This window comes from Podarcis liolepis (assembly GCF_965112155.1).
Source record: "Podarcis liolepis genome assembly, chromosome: 2".
NCBI lineage: Eukaryota > Metazoa > Chordata > Lepidosauria > Squamata > Lacertidae > Podarcis > Podarcis liolepis.
Genome location: NC_139555.1, coordinates 42,243,072 through 42,265,462, shown reverse-complemented (window position 1 = coordinate 42,265,462; position 22,391 = coordinate 42,243,072). Strand labels below are relative to the sequence as shown.

At 41.0% G+C, this 22,391-nt stretch overlaps 2 protein-coding genes across 3 annotated transcripts in view; one reads left to right on the top strand and one right to left on the bottom strand.

Moving 5' to 3' along the window:
- Positions 1 to 7,950, top strand: part of FOXK2 (forkhead box K2) — a 30,341-nt gene extending 22,391 nt beyond the window's left edge. Inside the window, exons 4-9 of one of the 2 annotated variants that reach the window (XM_083490716.1) lie at positions 315 to 461; positions 1,692 to 1,885; positions 3,420 to 3,595; positions 4,305 to 4,601; positions 4,794 to 4,988; positions 5,852 to 7,950. In XM_083490716.1, coding sequence (XP_083346842.1) covers positions 315 to 461; positions 1,692 to 1,885; positions 3,420 to 3,595; positions 4,305 to 4,601; positions 4,794 to 4,988; positions 5,852 to 6,048 — 1,206 coding nt within the window. In that variant the 3' untranslated portion in view covers positions 6,049 to 7,950. Of the gene's footprint in view, positions 1 to 314; positions 462 to 1,691; positions 1,886 to 3,419; positions 3,596 to 4,304; positions 4,602 to 4,793; positions 5,004 to 5,851 lie in introns of both variants that reach the window. The other variant, XM_083490715.1, reaches the window with a different exon arrangement.
- A 2,563-nt stretch (positions 7,951 to 10,513) lies between these two features.
- WDR45B (WD repeat domain 45B) lies at positions 10,514 to 22,381 on the bottom strand. Its single transcript, XM_083490737.1, has 10 exons — positions 22,066 to 22,381; positions 17,961 to 18,035; positions 17,460 to 17,561; positions 16,703 to 16,790; positions 16,491 to 16,585; positions 15,551 to 15,741; positions 14,691 to 14,776; positions 13,516 to 13,617; positions 12,489 to 12,610; positions 10,514 to 11,998 (listed from the first exon to the last, which is right to left on the bottom strand). The coding sequence occupies exons 1-10, from the start codon at positions 22,130 to 22,132 to the stop codon at positions 11,892 to 11,894; spliced, it is 1,035 nt and encodes a 344-aa protein (XP_083346863.1). The 5' UTR covers positions 22,133 to 22,381; the 3' UTR covers positions 10,514 to 11,891.
- Positions 22,382 to 22,391: the final 10 nt, after the last annotated feature.

The following is a 22,391-nucleotide window of genomic DNA, read 5'->3' as shown; positions in this document are numbered from 1 at the left end:
CTTGAGATTGAATAATAATAGTGCAGAATAATATGGAATGATTACTTTCCATGACTTGGAAACTATGGAAACTATTAATGTAGCATATATTCACATTAGCCTTTTTTGTACCACACTGTTGACTCAAGTTCCACTTGTGATCAACATCAGTCCCAACTCTCAAACACATAATATCTCCCAATGCAAATCTATTCCAGAATTGTCTGATATTTTCAAGCTTTATTGTAATACACAACTGATGTATTTCTTACGTTACTGAATGGATAAGATGTTGTAGAAAACTTTACTGTATTCATTTTCATCTTCTTTTATAGGATGACTCAAAGCCACCTTATTCCTATGCACAACTAATAGTACAAGCAATTACGATGGCACCTGATAAGCAACTTACACTAAATGGAATTTATACGCACATAACTAAAAACTATCCTTACTACAGGACAGCAGACAAGGGCTGGCAGGTAAACATAACTAGTTTTGTTTTAAGTAAAATAAACAGAAAACAACTTAGTTTAGTTACTACTTCAGACACGGACTTCACAGCCCCCCTCCTGCCCTGGTTATATGTTTAACTTTGTGAAATAGGTTTTTGGAGCTTTGAAAATGATTAGCTGTTTCAGTAACCTAAAATGGTACACTGGTTCTTTCAGTAAAACTAACCCTTTTCCCATGACCCTTTTCCACATAGAAAGGTTAGTAAGGGATGTATTTGTAGTAATGGATGAGGGTTTTTCAAAATTGTAATTGAGAAATGAGAAATCCCTAAATGTCTGGTAGATGAATGTTATGTATGTATGTATGTATGTATGTATGTATGTATGTATTTCATAAAATTTATACATCGCTTGATTGTAAAAAACCTCAAAGCGGTTTAAGTAGGAGTCACAAATTCTGTGCCAGCTTCTCCAAATGCTATTTCCAGAAACCCCCAAACTGGATTACTTATCCTCTTCATCTAATACAACCAACTTGAACATGTGCTTTAGTTTTTATAATGTAGTCTGTAGGCAGCTATTGTTAGGTTGCAGAACTTGGGATATTCCAGTATAGCCTGGAGAGACACAGGGGATGGGAGAGGAAAAGAGGCAGGAATTTTTAAGGAGGAGGAAAAAAGAGGACATGGAATGGGAGAGAAACAGTGAAGTTTGAGGAGAATTCTTTATTACCAAAATCCTTGGCCATCCTCGTGTATTTGTTCATGCCTGAACAGCATATGTTGCCTGAATATTTCCAAGCTTTTTAAAAGGAAAATTCATGTTTTGGTTATTAAGAAACTAGAAGGCATTGTTCAGTACATCCTAGGAGTGTAATGTGAAGAGCTTGAAAGATCAAGTCAGGGAAGGCCACCAGAATGTCAAATGACTTTTCAGCATGTAAAATTTAAAACTGCTGTACTAAGCAAAATTTGAAGTATTTCAGGTGACAGAAGGTAAAAATACAATTGAAGCACCAGGAAAAGGCAAAACCATGTGTTAAAGAGGGAGAAACTGCAAGACCTAAATATGTGGGGCTATATTAGTGATAGTTCCACCGCTGAAAAAGTTGGTTATGATGGAAGGGTGACTGCTGTCAAATGAATATGTGGTGACTGGAGACTGGTTTCACAAGGAGCGGAAACCTTTGCATTAGGCCATATTCCTGCTTGATGCTGAAGAGATGGATGACTTCTATATATTTTTTATATTCCATAGAATTCAATTCGTCACAATCTCTCTCTGAATCGTTATTTCATCAAAGTACCACGTTCCCAGGAAGAACCAGGCAAAGGCTCCTTCTGGAGGATAGACCCTGCCTCTGAAAGCAAATTAATAGAGCAGGCTTTTAGGAAAAGGCGGCCGAGAGGAGTACCTTGCTTTAGAACCCCACTGGGACCTCTCTCTTCTAGGTAAGGAATCAAAGTTGGGGGTTTAAAAATACACTTTCAGAGGCTTCACCTTAAGTGTGACTCGTTCTGCTGGGCATAGGGTAACCGCAGTCCTAAGTGATCGCAATGTTGTTAGAGCTAGATGTATAACAATTATAAAGGACTTTTCCTAAATAGAGAACGGGTGTTCATTGTAATTGACTGCACTAAGGAGCCATTAAAATTTCTTCTTGAGGAGACTTGGTGGGTTTTGCTTCATACTAAGGATCCGTTGCCATTTTGGGGGCTTGAAATCCCCCCCTCCAAAGTTTAGGCTGGCTAGTAATGTTGTTCCTTCTCAGTTGTAGCCCTTTCGAGTGCATTGCAGTTACCTCAAAACAATAGCTGTGGAGAGCTAGATTCACACAGTGCAGGTAATGTAGTGTCACAAGAATCGACTTTCACACATTGAATGTTGTCAGTTTGCATTATTAACATAACACCTGCCAAGCTGCCCTCTTGCTCCACAGTTGCTGCTCAGGGATAATGCCCAGCAAGGGCACACTCTTCTTTCCCTTCAATCTGTTCACTCTTCTGTAGTAGCTAGCTAGCAATCAGCTCTACATGGCAAGCAGCTCTCTTGATTGAATTTTTTTAAACCTTTGGCTTGCCCCATGGCTTGAGCCTACTGGAGAAGTATCCATTTACCTTTTGGACCTAACCCACTCTGCTTAAATCTGGGTGTGTATAATACATTATATAATATTTTAAATGGGTGACACCCAGCCGTGCTCCCCCAATTGTCCAATGAATTCTGCTTGTACAATGGGACTTCTTTCACCCCTCTCCCCAAAATCTTCCCTTGTTCCACAGGGATTGTATTGGTGGCGCAGGGGGCAGAAACCTAAGCACAGATTTTGAAAGTTTTCCTTAAGAGCTTCATGTGTTCCATCATTTAACTAAAATTCATAGTGGCTAGGCATGCATTTCCGAATAGAACATGAACAGTTAGTAGTTTCGTAATAGAGAGAATACTCTGGTGCTGCTTAAACCAAGATGGAAATCACAGAAATATAAATTTTTAACAGTTCCATTCATTTTTTAGGTATTGTCTCAAAAATGATGTATCTAAAAATATTTAAAGCAGATCCTGTGTGTTAGAGAAGTAGGGAAATCCAAGGAGAACGTATATGACAGAGTAACAAAGATCAAGGTATTTGAGTTAGGGAATTCCATAACTTTTGATCGTCTAGGGTGCCTGTGTGCCTGCCAGTGTCTGCTTTGGTGCCCACACAGGGGCTTCAGCACACTAAACCTCTAAATTAAGGCATGCTGAATAACTCATTCATTTTTATTGACATTTGTTTCAATGCCCCCCACATCCTACTCCTTGTTCTGTGCTACTATAGCAACCATAGTCTGCAAAAGTCTGCGAAGTCAGGAATTGGTAGTACTTCTCAGTCAAAGAGCTCCTCCTTGTGGAAAGTATATGTATTAAATGGTTTTTGAGGCTGACTACTCATCGTAGCTGTCAATTCTCAATCTGAAAGTGGCTGCTTTTGTTCTTCATTTGCAGAAGTGCCCCAGCTTCCCCTAATCACTCTGGAGTGTTATCTGCTCACTCGAGTGGTGTGCAGACCCCAGAGAGCCTGTCAAGGGAAGGGTCACCTGTCCCAATGGAACCTGAGCCGAGTACTATCCAGCCAAAATTAGCAGTAATACAAGAAGCACGATTTGCACAGAGTGCCCCAGGTGAAATATTCATATAGTGTTCATGTATTTAATATGCATATTAAAACTGTACCAAACTAATGGAAAGTATAATGTAGGCTTCACTTCAAAAGCCAAGTTTGTTTGCAGAAAGAAATTATGAATGAAAATTAAAAATATAAGTACTCTATGCTTTGTGAAGGGCTAATAGAACCCCCTTTTCCAAATACTTTTAAGATTTATGAGTTGGGGTTGAATGGAATTGTCATGCTGAAATTATGACAATGATGGTGCTGGGTGGGGTTGATGGAAGTTGGGAGTCTAACAACTTCTGGATTTCCCCAATGCTGTGTTAGGAGGTCTCCAAAGGGGAAAGCAAACCAAATTGCTTCATAGGAGCACAGAGATTACATTGGTGACCTCCTGTAAAATGTGCTCAAGCCACTGAACTACGGATCTACAACACTTCCATTTTTTTGTTTTTATTTTGAAATGTAGTTATGTTAACTATTAGTGTTGCCAGTAGTTGCAACCCTCTCCTTGTGGCACAGCAACGTGTTTTTTTTTTTACTTTTTTACTGCTGAAAACAGTGTCAGTAATACTGAACTAACTGGATTTACTCTTAGGATAGCTGAAGAAACTGTTGAAGGAAGGAGTAGGCTTTTTTAAAAATTCAAGTAAACAATATGTTCATAGACTTTTGGAAAGCGGATGATTTAACTAATTTCCCCCCCTGCCTTTTTTTGATAGGATCACCCTTATCTAGCCAGCCTGTTTTAATTACTGTACAGAGGCAGCTACCACAAACTATGAAACCTGTCACATACACTGTTGCAACTCCTGTGACAACATCAACATCCCAGCAGCCTGTAGTACAGACAGTTCATGTTGTTCATCAGATCCCAGCTGTGTCTGTCACAAATGTGACTGGATTAGCACCAGCAAATACTTTCACTGTAGCTGGACAAGCCGTGGTCACACAGGCAGCGATGGTGGCCCAACCTAAGGGAGAACCTCAAGAGAATGGAGACCACAATGAAACGAAAGGTGAGAATTTGGTTCCGGTTCCCCTTGGAAGTAATACAGTCCAAATATTTTTTTGTATTTGTTGCAAGTAGAGAAAACAACTACATAATACTGATTTCTCTTAAGAAGTGCTAATTTTGATGCTTTAACCATGAATTATTCAGTGCTTTCAAACTTATTCTAACAGATTTTTATTTTTATTCCCGCCCCCAGTTAAAGTGGAGCCTATACCTGCCGTTAGCCATACAACCATAGGAGCTGCTAGTCGGATCATTCAGACATCTCAGACGGCACCTTTACAGACGGTTACTCTAGTGCAACAGACACCTCTAGGTCAACACCAGCTACCAATAAAAACTGTAACTCAGAATGGAACACATATAGTACCCATCACCACAGCAATTCAAGGTCAGGCCAACACTGGTAAGCATTTGGAGTGGTGTCTTTAGTGTCACAAATTTTCTTTTGTCACAGTGATGTCCAGTATCTGTGGATTCTTGATTCTCAAAATTGTTACAGATTTGAGCTTAATTCTTTAGCTTATTTTGAGGTAACTACTACCTTGGAAAACTAAGGGGTTTTTTGTTTGTTTTTTAGTCTACATCCTTTCCCTTTCACGTTAAGTTAGGAACTGATCTGTGATACAAAGACCTGTGTAACTGTGCTGTGCATTAGTATTTCTGGAGGAATAGCTCCCCATCCCAGATAGCAGTCTGCTTTTAAAATCAAAAGGATGTTTCTGTTGAAAGTTAGGGAATTTTTCTGTGGGAGAGTCAGGAACCACCACTAGTTATGCTCAAGGCTTTGGGCATGCCTAAAGTAACTGTTTTGATCCCCGCATTGGTTTGATTCATGGTTTAATTAAGCTTTAGATACTCAATTATCTTGGTGTTGTTTTATTTCTTTCTCTCCCCCCACATGCTGCCCTGAACCTTGAAAATGCAGTTCTTTACAATATATTATAGTTATTTACTCATGCTTTTTTCTTGGTCGTTTCACAATCCTTTGGGACCATCTGCTCCCGGTAGAATATAGACTGCTATCCTATTCACACTTTCTGGCAGTAAGTTCCCTTTATCACAATAATGTTTTTCTTCCTCTTTAGCCATGAGGTCAGCCACTGCAGATATTTTCACCCATGCAAGAACATCCTAGGGTTGTTCTCGAATGTGTGCCGCATCAAGCTTTCATGTAATACTAAAGCCATTCGTGGAATTGGGCTTCCTCTTGCCTTGCCTGCGTTTAATGTATCTCCATTCTTTTATTTTCAGCTGCTGCAAGTCCCCTACACATGTTAGCAACCCATGCATCTGCATCAGCTTCTCTTCCAACAAAACGTCAGAATGGAGACCAGTCTGATCAGCAAGAGTTGAAACGTATCAAAACGGAGGATGGAGAGAGCATAGTCATAGCTGTGAATGTGGAAACTCCACCTGTGGCAGTGAGTGAACAAGGCAGCCAGAACTAGGAACTTAAGAGGAATATTTCTTTTTAGAATGATGCTCCGTGGTGCCAAAAGGAGACATTGAAACACCTAAACTATTGAACATGTTCTCACATGGTGGGGAAAGGGGCCCTGTGACTTCAACTTTCAGCACTGAGAAAAAAAAACACAGGTGGCCTTAGAACTCCTTAATTTAAAAATCGAAACCAAACTGTCCAACATCTTGTTCCAGAGGCTGTGACCCCTTTCCCCCCACTCCTCCTTGCCGTTCTGAAGTGACTCTTTATAGATAAGGAGAGATACAAAAGTTGGAAGTCTGCAACTTTAAAAAGCTCTATTGGATTGATTACTTTAAGGATTGAGTATCTCAGTATATCACAGCATGATAAGTACTTCATGTGACTGGATTTCAAACGATTGTATATTCCTCAAAGGGAACAGAGGCAAGGAGCCATTTCCTACATCTTGGCAGCTAGCCTTTCATAATGACCTACCCAATGCAGTTGTTGGTAGATATGCAGTATTTTGTTGTTCACATGTGGAATTAGAAATTTTTGATGTGTACTTTCATTTTATTTTCAAAATAATGGGGTCTTTGACATTTCAAATCACTCCATTTCTACTCCAGAAACTTTGGAATCACACAGTACTTTTCATGTGAAATTTTGTTTGGTAAAACTGAATGTAGGGTTTTTTAACCAATGGAATGATTTAATTTTGTCCTGTTAAAGTTCAGATAAAGCTACTTTGTTACATCTGCAAATTTTCATATTTTAGCAGTTGCCTGATAAAATTTAATCAGATTTTATTACCTTGTGTAGTGATCAAATGCTTCTTTGGGCTTGCATGTTACTGATTAGAAATACAGTGTAAATGAGCCGTTAACTGACGTTAAAGAACTGCTACGATGAATTTGACCAGAGCTGCACTTATCTGTTTCTCTTTCTTGCTACCTTTTGCTGTTTGTTACTTTGTGTTGACTTTGATTGTCCCTGGCTTATTTTTCCAGTCTAAAGTAAAACAAGAGTCTCGCTTAATATTGTGTATGTTTAAAATGGCAGACTGTTCTTCATTTAGAAAAGAGAAAATTCTTTATCACAAGTCCTTTTAAAAAGAGAAAAAAAACTTGTCAGAGGTATATCCAATATTTTTCAGCATAAGCGCCCACCAGTAGAAATTAATCTGATGAGTTTATCTTTAACTTTTGATGTCCTGCACAGACCTTCTGGGGTCTGCATTAAGAGTAGCTGTTGAGGTTTTCTAACAGTGGCTACCATACTATAATAAATGTGGTTTTTTTTAAAGTGTGTGTTCTGCAGTTGAACATTTTAAAGGATACTTCTCAGAGTTGTGATTGTAGAATCCACCTTACATTTCAGAACTGAACTAAAAGCTAAGACTGTTTTTTGTCTTTCATTCACATGCTGTCTTGTCCCTTCATATTAAGGTGAGTTAAAGGTAAAGACTGGCTTGAACCTTTGATTTGCCCTTTTTTGGCAATACCATTATTTATATATATTTTTTCATTTTGAGAAGAATCTGTATTTTCATGATGGACTGAAATGGCTTGGAATGGCTTATATTTAGTCAGTTTTTGAAAACTGTTTATCTGAAGACCAAATATGAGAAATCTGTACCAAGTATCATGTTAACCCACACAGTAGAGCTGTCACAGTGTCAATCTGGATAATACATATTAAAAGATTATGAAAAAATGCTGTACACTAGCTGGATTTATAACAGCCACTATAAGCTGGGTAAAGCAAAAGAATTTATGTAACTGCAGCATTCTACTTTTTGTGCTGTGGTCACTTAATTTAGAAATAATTAAACTGAATTATTGGCAAAACATTTGGTTATAAACCTACTATTTCATGAGTATTAGGCAAACTGCTGCAAGTTTTTGAATAAAAAAATCTGGTGAAATTCTTAAGTCAGTCAAAATTTATTCACACTTGGAAGTTTTCTTATGCACCCAATATAGTCAGTGTAGGACACAGAATCTTGGAGCAAGATTTACATTGCCGTCCTATGCACATCTGTCAGAATGCCATGGTTCCAGGTAAGGGCGCATAGAATGATAGCCTTCAATATAAGAATCTTTGAACTTACCTGCTGTTGACCTACCTCTTCTTCCATGGGCAGGGTACTCTAGAAACGCTTGCATTTCCATTCCATAAACTTGGTTAAGTAATGCTATGCTATTTGAGCACTGGGGAAAGCTTAGATATAACTTTAAAGTATCAAAATGCCAATTGCCAGGGCTGAGACAAGTGAAACAGGAGGGCATGAGTAGGATAGGCATCGGAAGTAATAACATAAAATATTACCAAATACAGAAATTCTTCCTTACCCTGTCTGCCAGTGGTATCTTATCTTTGCTTGTCTTACTCACTTTCCCTTATTATATGTAATACGTGAAGCTTTTACTTCAGTCGCCTTTGTAAACAAGTAATTGCACAAAAATACTAGGATTTCATGGAAGTGTGTATTATGGCTCTCTGACATTGCAGCTGTCTCCTTGTGTGACTGCTACTTGAGACCGGTGCAGATGTCATTTGCAGAAGAAAATTTCATACAAGTCCATTTAGGTTTCTGAAGACACTTGGATGAAATAGCTAATACAAAATCAGACAATTCCCCCCTCCCCCGAGCAATTTGAGTCACATGAGCAAATGCCTGCTAGTTATATCAACATCTGGGTTTATATATTTCCCCAATGGTGTTGCACAGAAAAGGAGCTCTGGGTCATTTCTGAACAGCATGGCACAGTCTCTTACCATATCGATGTTGTAGTTAGTCGATGTACCTACTAGTGTTTGGATTATACTACCATTACTACAGTTGCTAAAAGTTGTTTCTGCACTGAGCAGTGCTTATTTTTCATCAGAATTTGACTTTCCTTTATGCATGAATTATTGTGATTTTAGCTAGTGTTTTCCATGGCCAAGGCTCAGGTGCAGAGAAATGGCATATGCATTTAACTATTAATAGCTGTTCTGGGTTGTACTTGTGTTTGTAAGTACAGTGGTACCTCGGGTTACAGACGCTTCAGGTTACAGACTCCGCTAACCCAGAAATGGTACCTCGGGTTAAGAACTTTGCTTCAGGATGAGAACAAAAATCGTGCTCCAGCGGCGCGGAGGCCCCATTAGCTAAAGTGGTGCTTCAGGTTAAGAACAGTTTCAGGTTGAGAACAGACCTCCGGAACGAATTAAGTACTTAACTTGGGGTACCACTGTAGTCTAATTGGCATTTCTTTCAAAACCAGTCAGACATGCCCCTACTGGAGATGAAGGTTCATCCAATCTTGTTTCATGTGCTGTGGGAGGAGACCTCTCAACTCATTTTAACAGTGACAGGAGAAGGTTAATCTGTCAAGTGGGAATATGGCATTGGTGAGAAAGGAGACATGCATGCACACAAATGTTACATTTAAGTTTCTTTTCCTGAACATTCATAGGATGGTGGAGCAAAAGTGTATTACATTATAAGCTTTCAAACAAGTCTACTTTGGTAGATAATATTATCCTAGGGTTGGCAGAGGTAGGCATGTGTGTGTTTGTGTGTGTGTGTATACACACACACTATCCTTATAGACAATATGCATAACAGTGAGGGTCATGGAAGGTGAAATACAGAAGACTGAGCATTTTTAAGTCTTAAATGTGTGTGAAGTAAACGCTGTTACAATTGACAAACTAGTGTTAATAATAACTACTGGGATTTTTAAAAAATGTTACCTTACTTCAACCTGTGGATGATGGAACTGAACTTCCTGTTATTTTGCTTCAGCATACCTATCCTCCTTGAAAAATTCAGCAAACATTACTTCTCTACCTGAGTTTTATGAGATTTGCAAGGGACTTGCAGTGATGGATTTCAGCAAAGAAACAACACTTTTCAAAGTGTTTTCCCCCCTTATTATCCTGTTTTTTAAAGATAACATTACTGTTTAAAAACTATATGATAAAAGGGTACCCCTAGAACAAAAGGGAATGATAAGAATTGGAAGTTGGTGTCAAAGAATTTGGCCAGAGACACAGATAGGAAAGAGAAAACTTATACAGACTGTCCACTTAGACTCAACAAACACGTTTCCCTTCACTGGTCCACTAATTAAAAATCTCAGCAACATTCTTGGATACAATCTATTAGCGCCATAGATTACATGCATCCTACTCCTAATTGATCTTGAGCTATTTAGGCAATTTAACTAAAACAAAGAGCAGAACTAGCACCCATATACAGTGGTACCTCCGGTTGCGGATGGGATCCATTCCGAAGCTCCGGTCGGATCCCGAGGTTTTCGCAACTGGAGGTGCCTGTTCTGCACATGCTTGTGGCGCAGTAGAGCGCTTCATTGCATGTGGCGAAACCCGGAAAAATACTTCCAGGTTTGACACATGCATATCCCGAAGGATACGTAACCAGAGGTGTGCCTAAGTAGAGGTACCACTGTACAGAACTTCTGTTACCATAAAATGAATACAGCAAATTAAGTCACTTTAATTAAAGAAAATTACAAAAGGTGTGCAAAACAATTTCCATGATTAAATACACATTTAAAAGCAACATGCAAACTGACATCTGTATATAGGTTTTAGTTAAATGACAAATTCCAATACTTTTCAACTTGAACCAAGACTTCAGTTAATCTTGAAGTATGCATGAAATCAAGGGAGCTAATAACTGAAGTTGCGTTTTAAGGGGATGATATTGGTAACTTCAAATTATGTGTCCAAATACCTCATTTCCCAAAATATAGTGTTGTGATTGATGTACTACTTAGTGTTCAGAGAGACAGCGGCTTAGTTTGTTCTGAACACATAATAAGCTTGCTGTATGATAGGGATTTCTTACAGGCTATAAGGTGGGGAAGCTGCAGCCCTCCAGCTGTTTAACTACACCTCTCATCATCCTTGGCCATGCTGGCTAGCACTGATGGCAGTGAAGTCCAGTAACACCTGGAGGGTCACACTTTCCCCCTTCTTGTTGTTCAGTATACTACCCTCTTGGCCATTACAGATTATCTTGTAATTGTAGAACTTCCCCAGCACAACCTAAGTGCAAATACCAATGGATCAAGAACTGAAGTGTCTGGAATGCTTATTTCCAATATCTAAGCTGTTTGCTGTCACTTTCCCAGCATCTCAACATTGTCCTATGCCACTTCCTGCCCTGCACAATGGTTATTTAGGCCAACGGTACTTTAATGATGTTTGCTATGGATTTCTTTTGGCACCTCTGACAAATGACAAACAAGTTAATATCTATTTATAACAGCATGAAAACAAGGACCTTGAGCATTCTATCTATGTCAGAGCAAGTGCAACTAGGAGCCAACTTGCTATAATATTCCTTTCTGTGTATTAGAAGATAGGAGAAAAAGGACATTTTACAAAGGCAGAAACTGCTGGTATAGATTTCCTGCCACCCCCTTAAGCACGGTACTAGAACTCAAATCTGTATGTACTTTTGACATGTCCCATTCACTGTTTAAACCTTAGTAATTTCCTGCCCCTTCACTCTTATGGAGTGGCAGGCACTAAGTTTCACAGTTTAATTACAGAGAGAAACCCAATAGGCACAGGCTATTGAAACATTTTTTTTAAAAAAAGGGGGGGAAATTGAAGGAACAACAGCAGCCAAAACTTAACATTTAAAACCAGCTGTTGACAGTTAACGTAGTAGTCCTCTGCCTTGCTCTGTCCATACTGGTTTGGGCTTCTTAAAGTCATCTGTCCCATCTTGAGCAGCACAGTTGACTGAAGGTAGTGAGAGGCCATCTCTTCAGGAAAGGGAGAATAAGCAGGACGGGGTTCCAGATCACCTTCCCCCCTACCTACAAATTTCCATCAGTTCAGTCAAAGTTTGTCATCAGTCATTTCTAGGAACTGAGCATAGACATCCCTGGAGCATTCCCCTTTTTGATTGAATAAAAATTTGTAGTAGCTGCCATCTGCACAGATCGCTGCAAGAGAAAGATACTGTTTTCAGTTTGGCAACTGAAGTCAATTGCTTACACATTGTGTTTCACTGCACAGCTTTTGCTTGTGAGAGCAGCAAGTGACGCCACATTACCTGCAGGCTAAGAAACATTCTCCTATAAGACCTGCGCTATATACGCCAATCAATTCTAGCACCTGGCTTGCCCCACCCCAGATAGTTCTTGATGAATCATTAAGCTGCCCTCTGTGAGGATCTCAAGCAACAATCTTGAGCGTTCAACATTCCTTGTAATCTAAACATTTTTACAATCTTAGGCTGCAATCATTTTTACAATCTTAGGCTGCAATCTGGAGTTAAAACCCATTTATATAAATCACACTCCCATCAAGGACAGAGGGAGATTCCTCTAAAAAGCTTGTTTGTGAGCACAGCTGCTTGAATTCATAGGCTATGTTTGGGATATGCATAGTGAGGGGCCTTGTTTGATTTTTGGTGCAACTTGAGATTCTTACCTAGGACAGAATTCGGCTCGGTTCCAAAGGCACAGATGCAGGGAGAGCCTGAGGGAACCTGAAATTTGGAAAAACTCCATTTGGAACTGAAGTATTTGGGCAGGAAGCTGGCTGATGCTAAGCTGAAAAAGAAAGAAAGCTCTCTTCAGCATCATCTCAACCCAGTAGTCCAGGCACTGAAGCAAACTGACTTCTAGCACCACGTATTAAGGTTCACAACTATTTTAATAATAACAACAATAAATTTTTATTTATATCCCGCCCTCCCCAGCCAAAGCTGGGCTCAGAGTGGCTAACAACAGTAAAATGATATAACATTCTAAAATCATTTCATTATAAAATCAGTTCAAATCAGATTAATGGCAACCATTGGGCTAGAGTTCTGTGAGGATTGCCAAAGGAGGGGGTTAGGCTGTGCCCTAGCCAAAGCCCTGATGGAACAGCTCTGTCTTGCAGGCCCTGCGGAAAGATGTCAAGTCCCGCAGGGCCCTAGTCTCTTGTGACAGAGCATTCCACCAGATTGGAGCCACAGCCGAAAAAGCCCTGGCTCTGGTTGAGGCCAGCCTAACCTCTCTTTGGCCCGGGACCTCCAAGGTGTTTTTGTTTGAAGACCATAAGATCCTCCGTGGGACATACCAGGAGAGGCGGTCCCGTAGGTACGAGGGTCCTAGGCCGTATAGAGCTTTAAAGGTTAATACCAGCACCTTAAACCTGATCCTGTACTCCACCGGGAGCCAGTGCAGTTGGTATAGCACTGGGTGAATGTGATCCCGCAGCGAGGACCCCGTAAGAAGTCTTGCCGCGGCATTCTGCATCCGCTGGAGTTTCTGGGTCAGTCTCAAGGGCAGCCCCACGTAGAACGAGTTACAATAACCCAGTCTGGAGGTGACCGTCACGTGGATCACAGTGGCTAGGTCAGTGATTATTTAAATTATTTACTTTATTTTAGCTACTGATACATTCTTCCTGTATGAAGTTACCTAATCATTTTTGCCTAGAGATCATCACTCTGGTCCCAGCTGCTTACCTCGACTGCTTGTTCCTCTTAGGATCCTCCGCAGCAAAAATGTGCACTGTGGCATGATCACTTGACACACAAATGAGAGAAGCATCTTGGTTGAAGTTAATGCTAAAGGAGAAGTCAAAAACAAGTCTGCTTATATCACCACTGTCATGGAATAAGTTACTTTTTAAAGAAATGCCTATGTGTATATACTGAAACTTTTCAAACACTATAAGCCAACCTCTTTCCCAAGTATCTTAAAAACAAGAGTTTCTAACTGTAGGTTTTGGGGAGGTTATCTAAAGCAATGCCACCTTGCAACAACATACCCAGCAAGATGCTAACCTTTTATCAGCAGGTGTTGATGCAGAGTGAAGCAGCATCAGCAACTGAAGTGGTAGAAAGTGAAAGAGCATTCACCCCAGAAGTAAACGACATAGACGGGAGGAAGGGAAATATATTCACACCTTTAAAAAGCATTAACTCCTCCATAATACATGTAGCTGAAGAAAAGGGCACACAGATATTGGTGAGGCATAATTACTTCTTAATTAGTATCTTAGTTCCTCCATAAACCAACACAGAACACAGTTGCAGGATGAATGCTACTTTAATTCTGAGTTTTCATTCTGAGTTTGAGAAAAGGTGCAGACATCAAAGATCCTATGGACATAGAACTAAGGGATCCTTGTTTCCCCAACTTTTTAAAGCTATAGAAAAGTTCACATGTTTGAACTGATGCTTTATTGTATATCTCAGACACTGCCACCTCCCAGACTTAACCCCCACTCCCATTTTTTTCTCTTTTTTTCCAATGCTCAACTCTCAATTGGATTAAATTCCTCTTGAACTGTACTGCTGCTGATTTCTCTACCTATGTGATGTCACATTTCCCCCCAAAGAATTTTCAGATACCAAGGCTAATGTTTATATTTGTCTGATGTGCTACACATAACACTCAGCTGGCTAATGTGGAAAAGCCAGCTGACAGTATCAGCTGTATGATTAGTAGGTCACAGATGGAAGAAAATTATTCACACACAGGAAGTTCATGTCTCTTAACTGGAAAATGGGGGGGGGTAGTTTTAAAGCATGAAACCCCCATTTGTATAACGGCCACTCCCTCATCTTGCTGATGATCAAGGCAAAGCATGATTCCTCCAATCCCCCCAACACATTAACAAAACAATAAACCTTACCAGTAGATATTGGCAGCCTGAGACCCTCTGCGCAGTTCCTGGATTAAATGCCCAGATGATGTATCAAATATTCTTATTAGGGTCCCCTTGAAAAGCAACAGCACACATTAAAGATGTGAGGGGAACCTTTCAAAAACAACACAAGTACTTCCCAGAACACAACATTAGGATACAGCTGTTCACTTCCCAGATGATGGCTCCGTCATTTTTCCACCACCCTACACTATCGTAGCTGCACATCTTTGCCCTTCCCATATGGAATTATTTTTGTTTTGCGGTGCTATCCTTCCCACATATATGGAAATCCTCTCAGGTTTATCTGCATGAATATATCCAAGATCAATGCCACTAAAGTCAGTATTTTGACAGGAAAATTGAGAAAGTCTACATGAACTGGATTTATACCGTATACAGTAGTCTGAACCTAGTATATAACACATTTGTTACATATTTTGGAAGATTCTGGCATGCAAATAGTGAGGCAGCAGGATGAAAGGTTTGAGTGAGGAACGAATAGCCAGGGAACCTATTTGAAGTAATGCAGGTTACAGGCTGCCAAAGAATGCAGAGTTTATCTCTTGACCAATATTTGCAATAACAGCATGCATATTTTCAAAAGTAATCACTACAACCACAAAGGTTGCCAACTTTCTGTATAAGCCAAGACTTTCATAAATTCAACTTCTGTGTTAGGTGATACAGTCTTCCCAGTAGGCTTGACAGTAAATTAAAGACTATACAATGCAGCTATTAAAATGCCATGCAGACTCTCAAGATGACACAATTCAGGGTTCATTCTAAACCATTAAGGACTCTTGTGTTGTTTTCTAGCCAACTGTGGAGTAAAATCATTGACTTACTTTTTCTGATGCTGTGGCAATTCTTGTTCCCTGTAGGTTAAGAGCTATGCAACTCAAGACCCCTTCATGAGCTGGTATATCTACAGGAGGTTTCTCTGTATTTGCCAGGTCCACTATCTGCACATGTCCAGTATGTGTTCCAGGGAATGCAAGTAGGGAATTATTACTGTTTGGGCACAGGACACAAAGACCTGAAATACAATTTAAAGTATTGAGGAATAGGAATTTTTACTACCATCTCCGTCCTCCCCACCCTCCTTCTGAAAATAAGTTTTGATAGTACTTGGAATACTCAAAAAAGCAAGCTAGGAAGCTTCATGTTACCACATAGCCATGAGTGTCAATGTCTGTATAAGCAAAAGGCAGGATTTACCGAATGAGTCCCACCAGCACAAACCCTCCAATAGGGCTTCTGTTTGCACAATAGGGCTTTCTCCCCTTTTCCTGCTTCCATGGCTCTTGAAATTGGCTCAAAGTGATTGGGAGAACCCTCAGAACAGCACACGGGGGAGGAGATGGGAAACTGTTTTGTCGGACAAACTGCAATGCTCGCAGTGATGCAATGTTCATCATAGCATACAGTTGACTCCCACCCTAAATTGACAATTAGCCCTGAAATGCCATATTCTAACAATGCATTTTCCAACAATGCTTTTTCTTTTTTCCAAATCCAATGTGAAAACTATGGGAAGATGGAGGACAAATGGTTTCATAAGTTTTTCCACTGCATTTAATGGGGATGACAAGGATGCTATGGCTCAGCACCACAGCACTTGCAAAGCATGAGAAAGGTCCAAGTAGTTTTTTTATATAGTTAAGTCCTAGGGGGTGCAAAATAGACAGCATCAGTTATCATAAGGAGTACAATAGCAAACAGAAGAAGAACAGCACAGAATCTTTCTTTGTTCCTCTTACACTTTATGTAGTGGATAACACTTACCTTTAGGATTGTAGCAGGTTTCGAAGACGTGCAACTGGTGAGGGTTGTGCGTGAATGTGAAAACCTTAATCATAGAGTCCAGAACTACCACGATTCTGAAAGAGAAGGCAATGGCAGGCCAATTAGCATCATGTCCAGTTACACTGGTCCAACTCCAAACTGGGGAAAAAACAGAAGGAGCTCTCCATACAACAGAGTGTGACCAGACTCACCTATCTCTTCGCAGTTTAACTGCTTTGACTTCTGTGGAAAATTCTATTTCGATAACGGTCTTCTTTTTCAGATCATCCCAGATCATCACTGCAGAAATGGAAATGGCCTTATTAGTCTTAAAATAACACCTTGCAATCTTATAAAGTGCTTCCAGAGATGCCACTTTGGAAGTCTAGCTACATGAGGAACTACTGCATCCCAGACTACCCAGTTTGCACTGGTTCACTTGGCAAAAAAAAAACAAAAACCATACCCCAAGTTCAGATCTTCAAAATTAGACATTGTATAGTTAGCATTAAGTTACAATTGGTTTGGGGCAGGAGAAAATAGAAGAATCAGCTACATCCAAACAAGTCTTATATGATGGCACTCTGAAGCTTAGTCCACCCTCTTCTTCACCCTCCCCACCTGCTACTGCCAACAGCTTTTTATTCCTATTTATGTGGGAGTGCAGTATCATAGCTGCTTATCAAAATCTGTTTATCCTTTGACCATCTGGAAAAACACAAATTATCCTGAATACAGGGAAACAATAGGTCACAGATTGCTCTAGCTAGCACCTGGCATTAAAAGGAATGATACCTCATAGCACAACTAGAGAAGGTGACAGCTAAGTCCACATTTATTCAAATTTTAAACTACCCAGGAGGTTTTCGATAAAATCTGCTTGAACACCAGTTACATTAAAGCTGCTTGGAAATGTTTAGTGCTGAACTCAGCCCTAAGCTATTGCTTACTTACTGCTCAATACTTTACCTTTATTAGGTGGGTATTTGGGTTTTTTTCCTCCACCAACCAAAGCTAAATAATTGCAGCGAAACAACATTTCAACATGGCCAACACCTCCTTCTAGAAATTCTGGAGAGGGAAAAGGGACATTTTTAATTAAACACTCAAGGCAAATAAAAGTTTATTAATGCTGTAACATCTTTGTGTATCAAGAGGATTCTCTCCAAAGACTCCAAGTTAAAATGCAGCTGATGTCAGTCCTCTTTTACTTTTTACTCCTGGAGTGCCTCGTTTCAAGACAATGCTTCATCATCAGAAAAGCCTGCTCAGAGCCTTCTTCTGACCACACATTATGGACACAGCAATATTATACTGGATCAAAGTTTTAAAAAATTGTACTCAAATTCTGGCAAGTGAAATCTCTGTTCTATGCACAGTTACTTGAGGGTATAGGATTGCACAGCACGTGGTTTAAGATGAAAAAAATGGCACAGCAGAACAACTATGTATATTGAGAAAGAATCTCACCTTGTTTCTCCTTCTCTTTGAGCGGATCTGCATTAAACACTCTAAATCCATTTTCCATCCCACATGCAAAGCACCCTAAAAAAGAAGAGGATTACTATGTCAGGTATATATGCTCTTTATCAACAGGCAAAAGACAGCTCAGTAGTAGCACATGCTCTGTGTACAGAAGTCCCAGGCATCTCCCATTAAGAGGGTCAAGTAAGACTCTTCCCTGCCAGAGATGCTCTTAGTCACAACAGGCAATACAGGAATCTAACTGCAAGTACAGATCCAATGCATTACAGTGGTTCAATTGTGTCCATGGCAGTAGAATGGATTTGTGAACATTTTAGAAAAGCAATTGGCACTAAAAGCTATAAAGATGCCTGGAACCTGATGTATTTTCTTGGATATTGAGGATCAAACCTACACAGCTGTTTATAGGGATTAGGGAGTCCTTATTCTGCCAAATGTAATTTGTTTATGAACAGGCTGGCCCACAACAGGCTTAAATTGAGAGCTCTGTCAACCACACATTTCCTGTTTCTTGTAGTTGATGCCAGTTATTGAGAAAAATTTGTCTTCCTTTTCCCCGCCCCCTTCTGTTCCTCCACCTCAGCATTTATAGTAACTGCATATTATTTTTCCCATTTATTTATTTACCAAGAAGCACAATCAAGTACATCAATCTAAATATTTTTTCCTTTCAGCCAGTTCAAACTTTATTCACTATAATGGTTTAGAATGAACCTTGAATTTATGAGCCACCACATAAAATGCCTGTTCTTGCGTTGACACCTTTCAGACCTCTTGTGGGGGAGGCACCCAAAAGAAGGGCCTCGGGCGATGATCACAGGAGTCAAATAATTTCATGCGGCGAGAGGTGGTCCCTGAGCTATTGCAGTCCTGAGCTGTTTAAGGCTTTATAAGTCAAAACCAGCACATCTGAATTTGTTGCCAAGATAAAAGCTGGAATTCCAACAACTCTACTAGCCTATAAACAAGCACCCTAGGAAACCGCATCCTGTAGGTGTAGCCCATACAACCCACATGATACAAAGTTTCTGATGCAAATAGAATGTGAACATTTTACTAGCTTACACTGAAGTGACTACTCAGATTACTGCAATAAAATATTCTCAAGGTAAAGAACAGCAAAGCATAAGCTTTTCTGGGGTGAGGTTTACTACAAGGAAGTTGATCCCTAACTTGTGTTACTCTAGTGAGTCATAGCCTATTTTCTTGGCAGAAAAAAAGAACACTAGCTAGGATGGCTATTTTTGCTCATTCACTAAGGGCCACATCAATTTGGGACCCCTCACACACTGTATTTTTAGGGGAACACATGAAATGTTAAATGTGCACCCAAACAAGTGTGATTTTCTTAGAAAAACAATTATGAAATGAACAGGAGCACAATAAACATAGGACAGTCCTCAATTTGCAAGCACATGACTGGTGTAGTCACTCAATTTGAACTAGCTTCCCTAGCAAATTAAAATGACAAACTATTTGTCATTGCTACTAATTAGGGATAATTGTAAGAACATAAGAACTGCCTGCTGGATCAAGCCAATGCTCCATCAAGTCCATTGTCCTGTACTTCAGCAGCCACCCAGATGCCTGTGGAAAACTCAAAAGCAGGACCCGAGCTCAGAATCACTCTTCCCTCTAGTGCTTACCAGTAACTGGTATTCAGAAACATTACTGCCTCCAACTGGGGAAACAGTTATCATGGCTGGTAGCCATTGATAGCCTTATCCTCCATGAATTTGTGCAATCCTCTTTTAAAGCCATCCAAAAGTTGGTGGACATCACTGCCTCCTCTTGAAGTGAGTTCCACATATTAACAATGTACTGCGTGAAGAAGTACTTTCTCTCATCAGTTCTGAATCTTCCAACATTCAGCTTCATTAGAGGTCCACCAGTTCTAGTGTGATGGGGGGGGGGGCTTTTCTGTCCATTCTCTCCATGCCATGCATAATTTTATAGACTTCTATGTCACCTCTGATTCACCTTTTCTCTAAACTAAGAAGCCCCAAACACTGCAACCTTCCCTTGAAGATCCATTCCCCTTTCATTTTAGTTGCACTTTTCTGAACCTTTCCCAACTTTACAATATCCTTTTTTGAGGTGAGCTGACCAGAACTGTACTACACAATATTCCAAATGTGGTTGCACCACAGATTTGTATGTCATTGTGACATTGGCAGTTTTATTTTCAGTTCCTTTTCTAATTCCCCCTAGTGTGGAATTTGGCTTTTTTTCACAATTGCTGCACACTGTGCTGACATCCACTATTACCCCAAAGTCTCATTCCTGGTCAGTCACCACTAGTTCAAAGCCCATGAGCGTATATGTAAAATTATTATTCCTAGTGGCGCTAACAATTCATTTACAATGAGTTGCATTTGCCATTTTACCAACCATTCATTCAGTTTGGAAAGGTCCTTTTGGAGCTCTTCACAATCTCTTTTCATTTTAAAGACCATGAACAATTCAGTATCATCAATAAATGTGGGCACTTCACTGCTCACCCCTTCCTAACTCTTGATCATTTGTGAACAAGTTATAAAGCACAAATACCAATACCAATGGGAGACTCCATTTTGTGTTCCTTTTTGTTCTCTTCATATGGACAAAACTTCCTTTTGTTAAAGGAAGCCTTCTTGCCTCTAACGGCTTCTTTGACTCTGCACATTACCAAACTTGCATTATCTTGGCCCTCATGATACTTTTTGCCATCTATGGTGTACACGCCAGCCGAGTTTCTAATACTGCATTTTTAAACAAGTCCCCAGCAATTTGGAGTGATCCAACCCAATTGACTTTGCCTTTCAACTTCCTTTTTACCAAGTTCCTCCCTTTGGGGAAGTTTCCTGTTTTGAAATCAAAGTACATTTAATTTAATAGTGCTATGGTCACTGCTCCCAACTGGCATGACAACAATTACATCTTGCATCAGGTCCTGGGCGCTACTCAAGATTAACCTCAGGGTTGCTGACTTTCTAGTTGGTTCCATGACCAGAGGCACAGTCATTTAGGGTATCTAGAAATTTTGCTTCTTTACTGTGACTGGGACACAGAAGAGATACCGCAGGTCATAATGTTGCTGCTATGTGCCCTTTGATTAAAAGCAATAAAACTGTTCAGGACATTCAATTCTGCATGCAAATTCATATGCCCAAGAAAGCAGCTACCTCTTAAAGAGCTGCCGTTTGATGAGAATTCAAGCAAGGCAATCTGAGGAATAGAATGATTCAGTGCAAAACTGGGCCAAAACACACATCTTAGCCCTAAGTCCAGCTTTGGCATCTGCTTGTGGGAACTGTTGAATTATGCATCAGTTGCAGTGGAAATGGCATTGAGTAGGAGGGCAAGCCTGACACTCATGCCCAACAAGGAGCTCAATATATGCAGGTTTTTAAAGAGAAAGACTAAAGGAGAACAGGATGAGGCAATGTACAAGGGGTAAAGCATCTGGGCTGGGCCAAGCACTGTTGTATTAGGACAAAACAAGGCTCCGCGTGGAAGTCTGAGAAGGCAAGGAGGAGAATGGAAGCAACTGCCTCCCTTGCCTTGGTGTCTCTGGGCAGAGGCCGATCCTCCCCGCGCATTTTGCAAAACACCAGACTCCGATTGCGCCCCATAAACACCCCAGCGCGCGTTTTCAGAGGCCGGAAAACGGAAAGGGGGGAGACGAGGCCGAAGGGGGAAGTATTGGCACCCATCAACGTTAACAGAGAGTGCCAAGCAACACAAACTTAAGGGACAAAGGCACGCTGCTGGGAGGAAAGAGGAGATGTGTTTGAGCCCGGAGAGGGCAGCCCCCTCTCTTCGCCCCAAGAAGGGAAGGTAAAGCCCTCCTCCCCGCCCGCACTTTTTTGTGCCCAGGCATTCGTCGAGGCTGGCCGCGGGTTCGAGACCTGCGCCTCCCTCCTCTCGGAAGGCCTGGAATTATTTGGGTGGGGGCGAGAAACTCAACTTTCGCCTCTACCAACCTCACCCCATTAGAGACGCTGAACACGGGGGAGGAAAGGAAACCCGCCAAGCCCGAAAGCCTCCCCCGCGGGCGGATAGGCGGACCCCTGAGTCCCACCCCCCGGCGCCCCGCGAGGGTCTTTACCGTGGTCCTGGTTGAAACCGGCGAACAGCAACCCATTCCCGTGCGGGTTGGCTGGGAGCAGGTTCATGGCGCCGGACTCCGGGGAAGGCCGCAGCCGCGGACGGGGGGGGGGTCCTTCACACCATCGGGGGAGGGTCACTGGCCTGAGGGGGCGGCAGCGCCACGATTCCTTCCGGACTAGACAGGCGCCGCGCCGAGCACCGAGCGCGTCCAATGAGCCTTCCCAGGCTGACCAGAGGAGAGCCGAATTGTCGAACGCCGGCCGCCGCCGCCTTCCTCGGCTTGGCTCTTTCCATTCCCCAGCCTGCTACGTCCGTCCCCCTCTT

What these genes read in the sequence shown, in the direction of transcription:
- WDR45B (XM_083490737.1), bottom strand. Translation starts at nt 22,132, where the DNA reads ATGAACCTGCTCCCAGCCAACCCGCACGGGAATGGGTTGCTGTTCGCC. An exon ending in TTGCCACAGCATCAGAAAAA is followed by an intron (nt 14,777 to 15,550) that starts GTAAGTCAATGA and finishes TTGCTTTTCAAG; the next exon opens with GGGACCCTAATAAGAATATT. An exon ending in AAGAGGAACAAGCAGTCGAG is followed by an intron (nt 12,611 to 13,515) that starts GTAAGCAGCTGG and finishes TTTCTTTTTCAG; the next exon opens with CTTAGCATCAGCCAGCTTCC.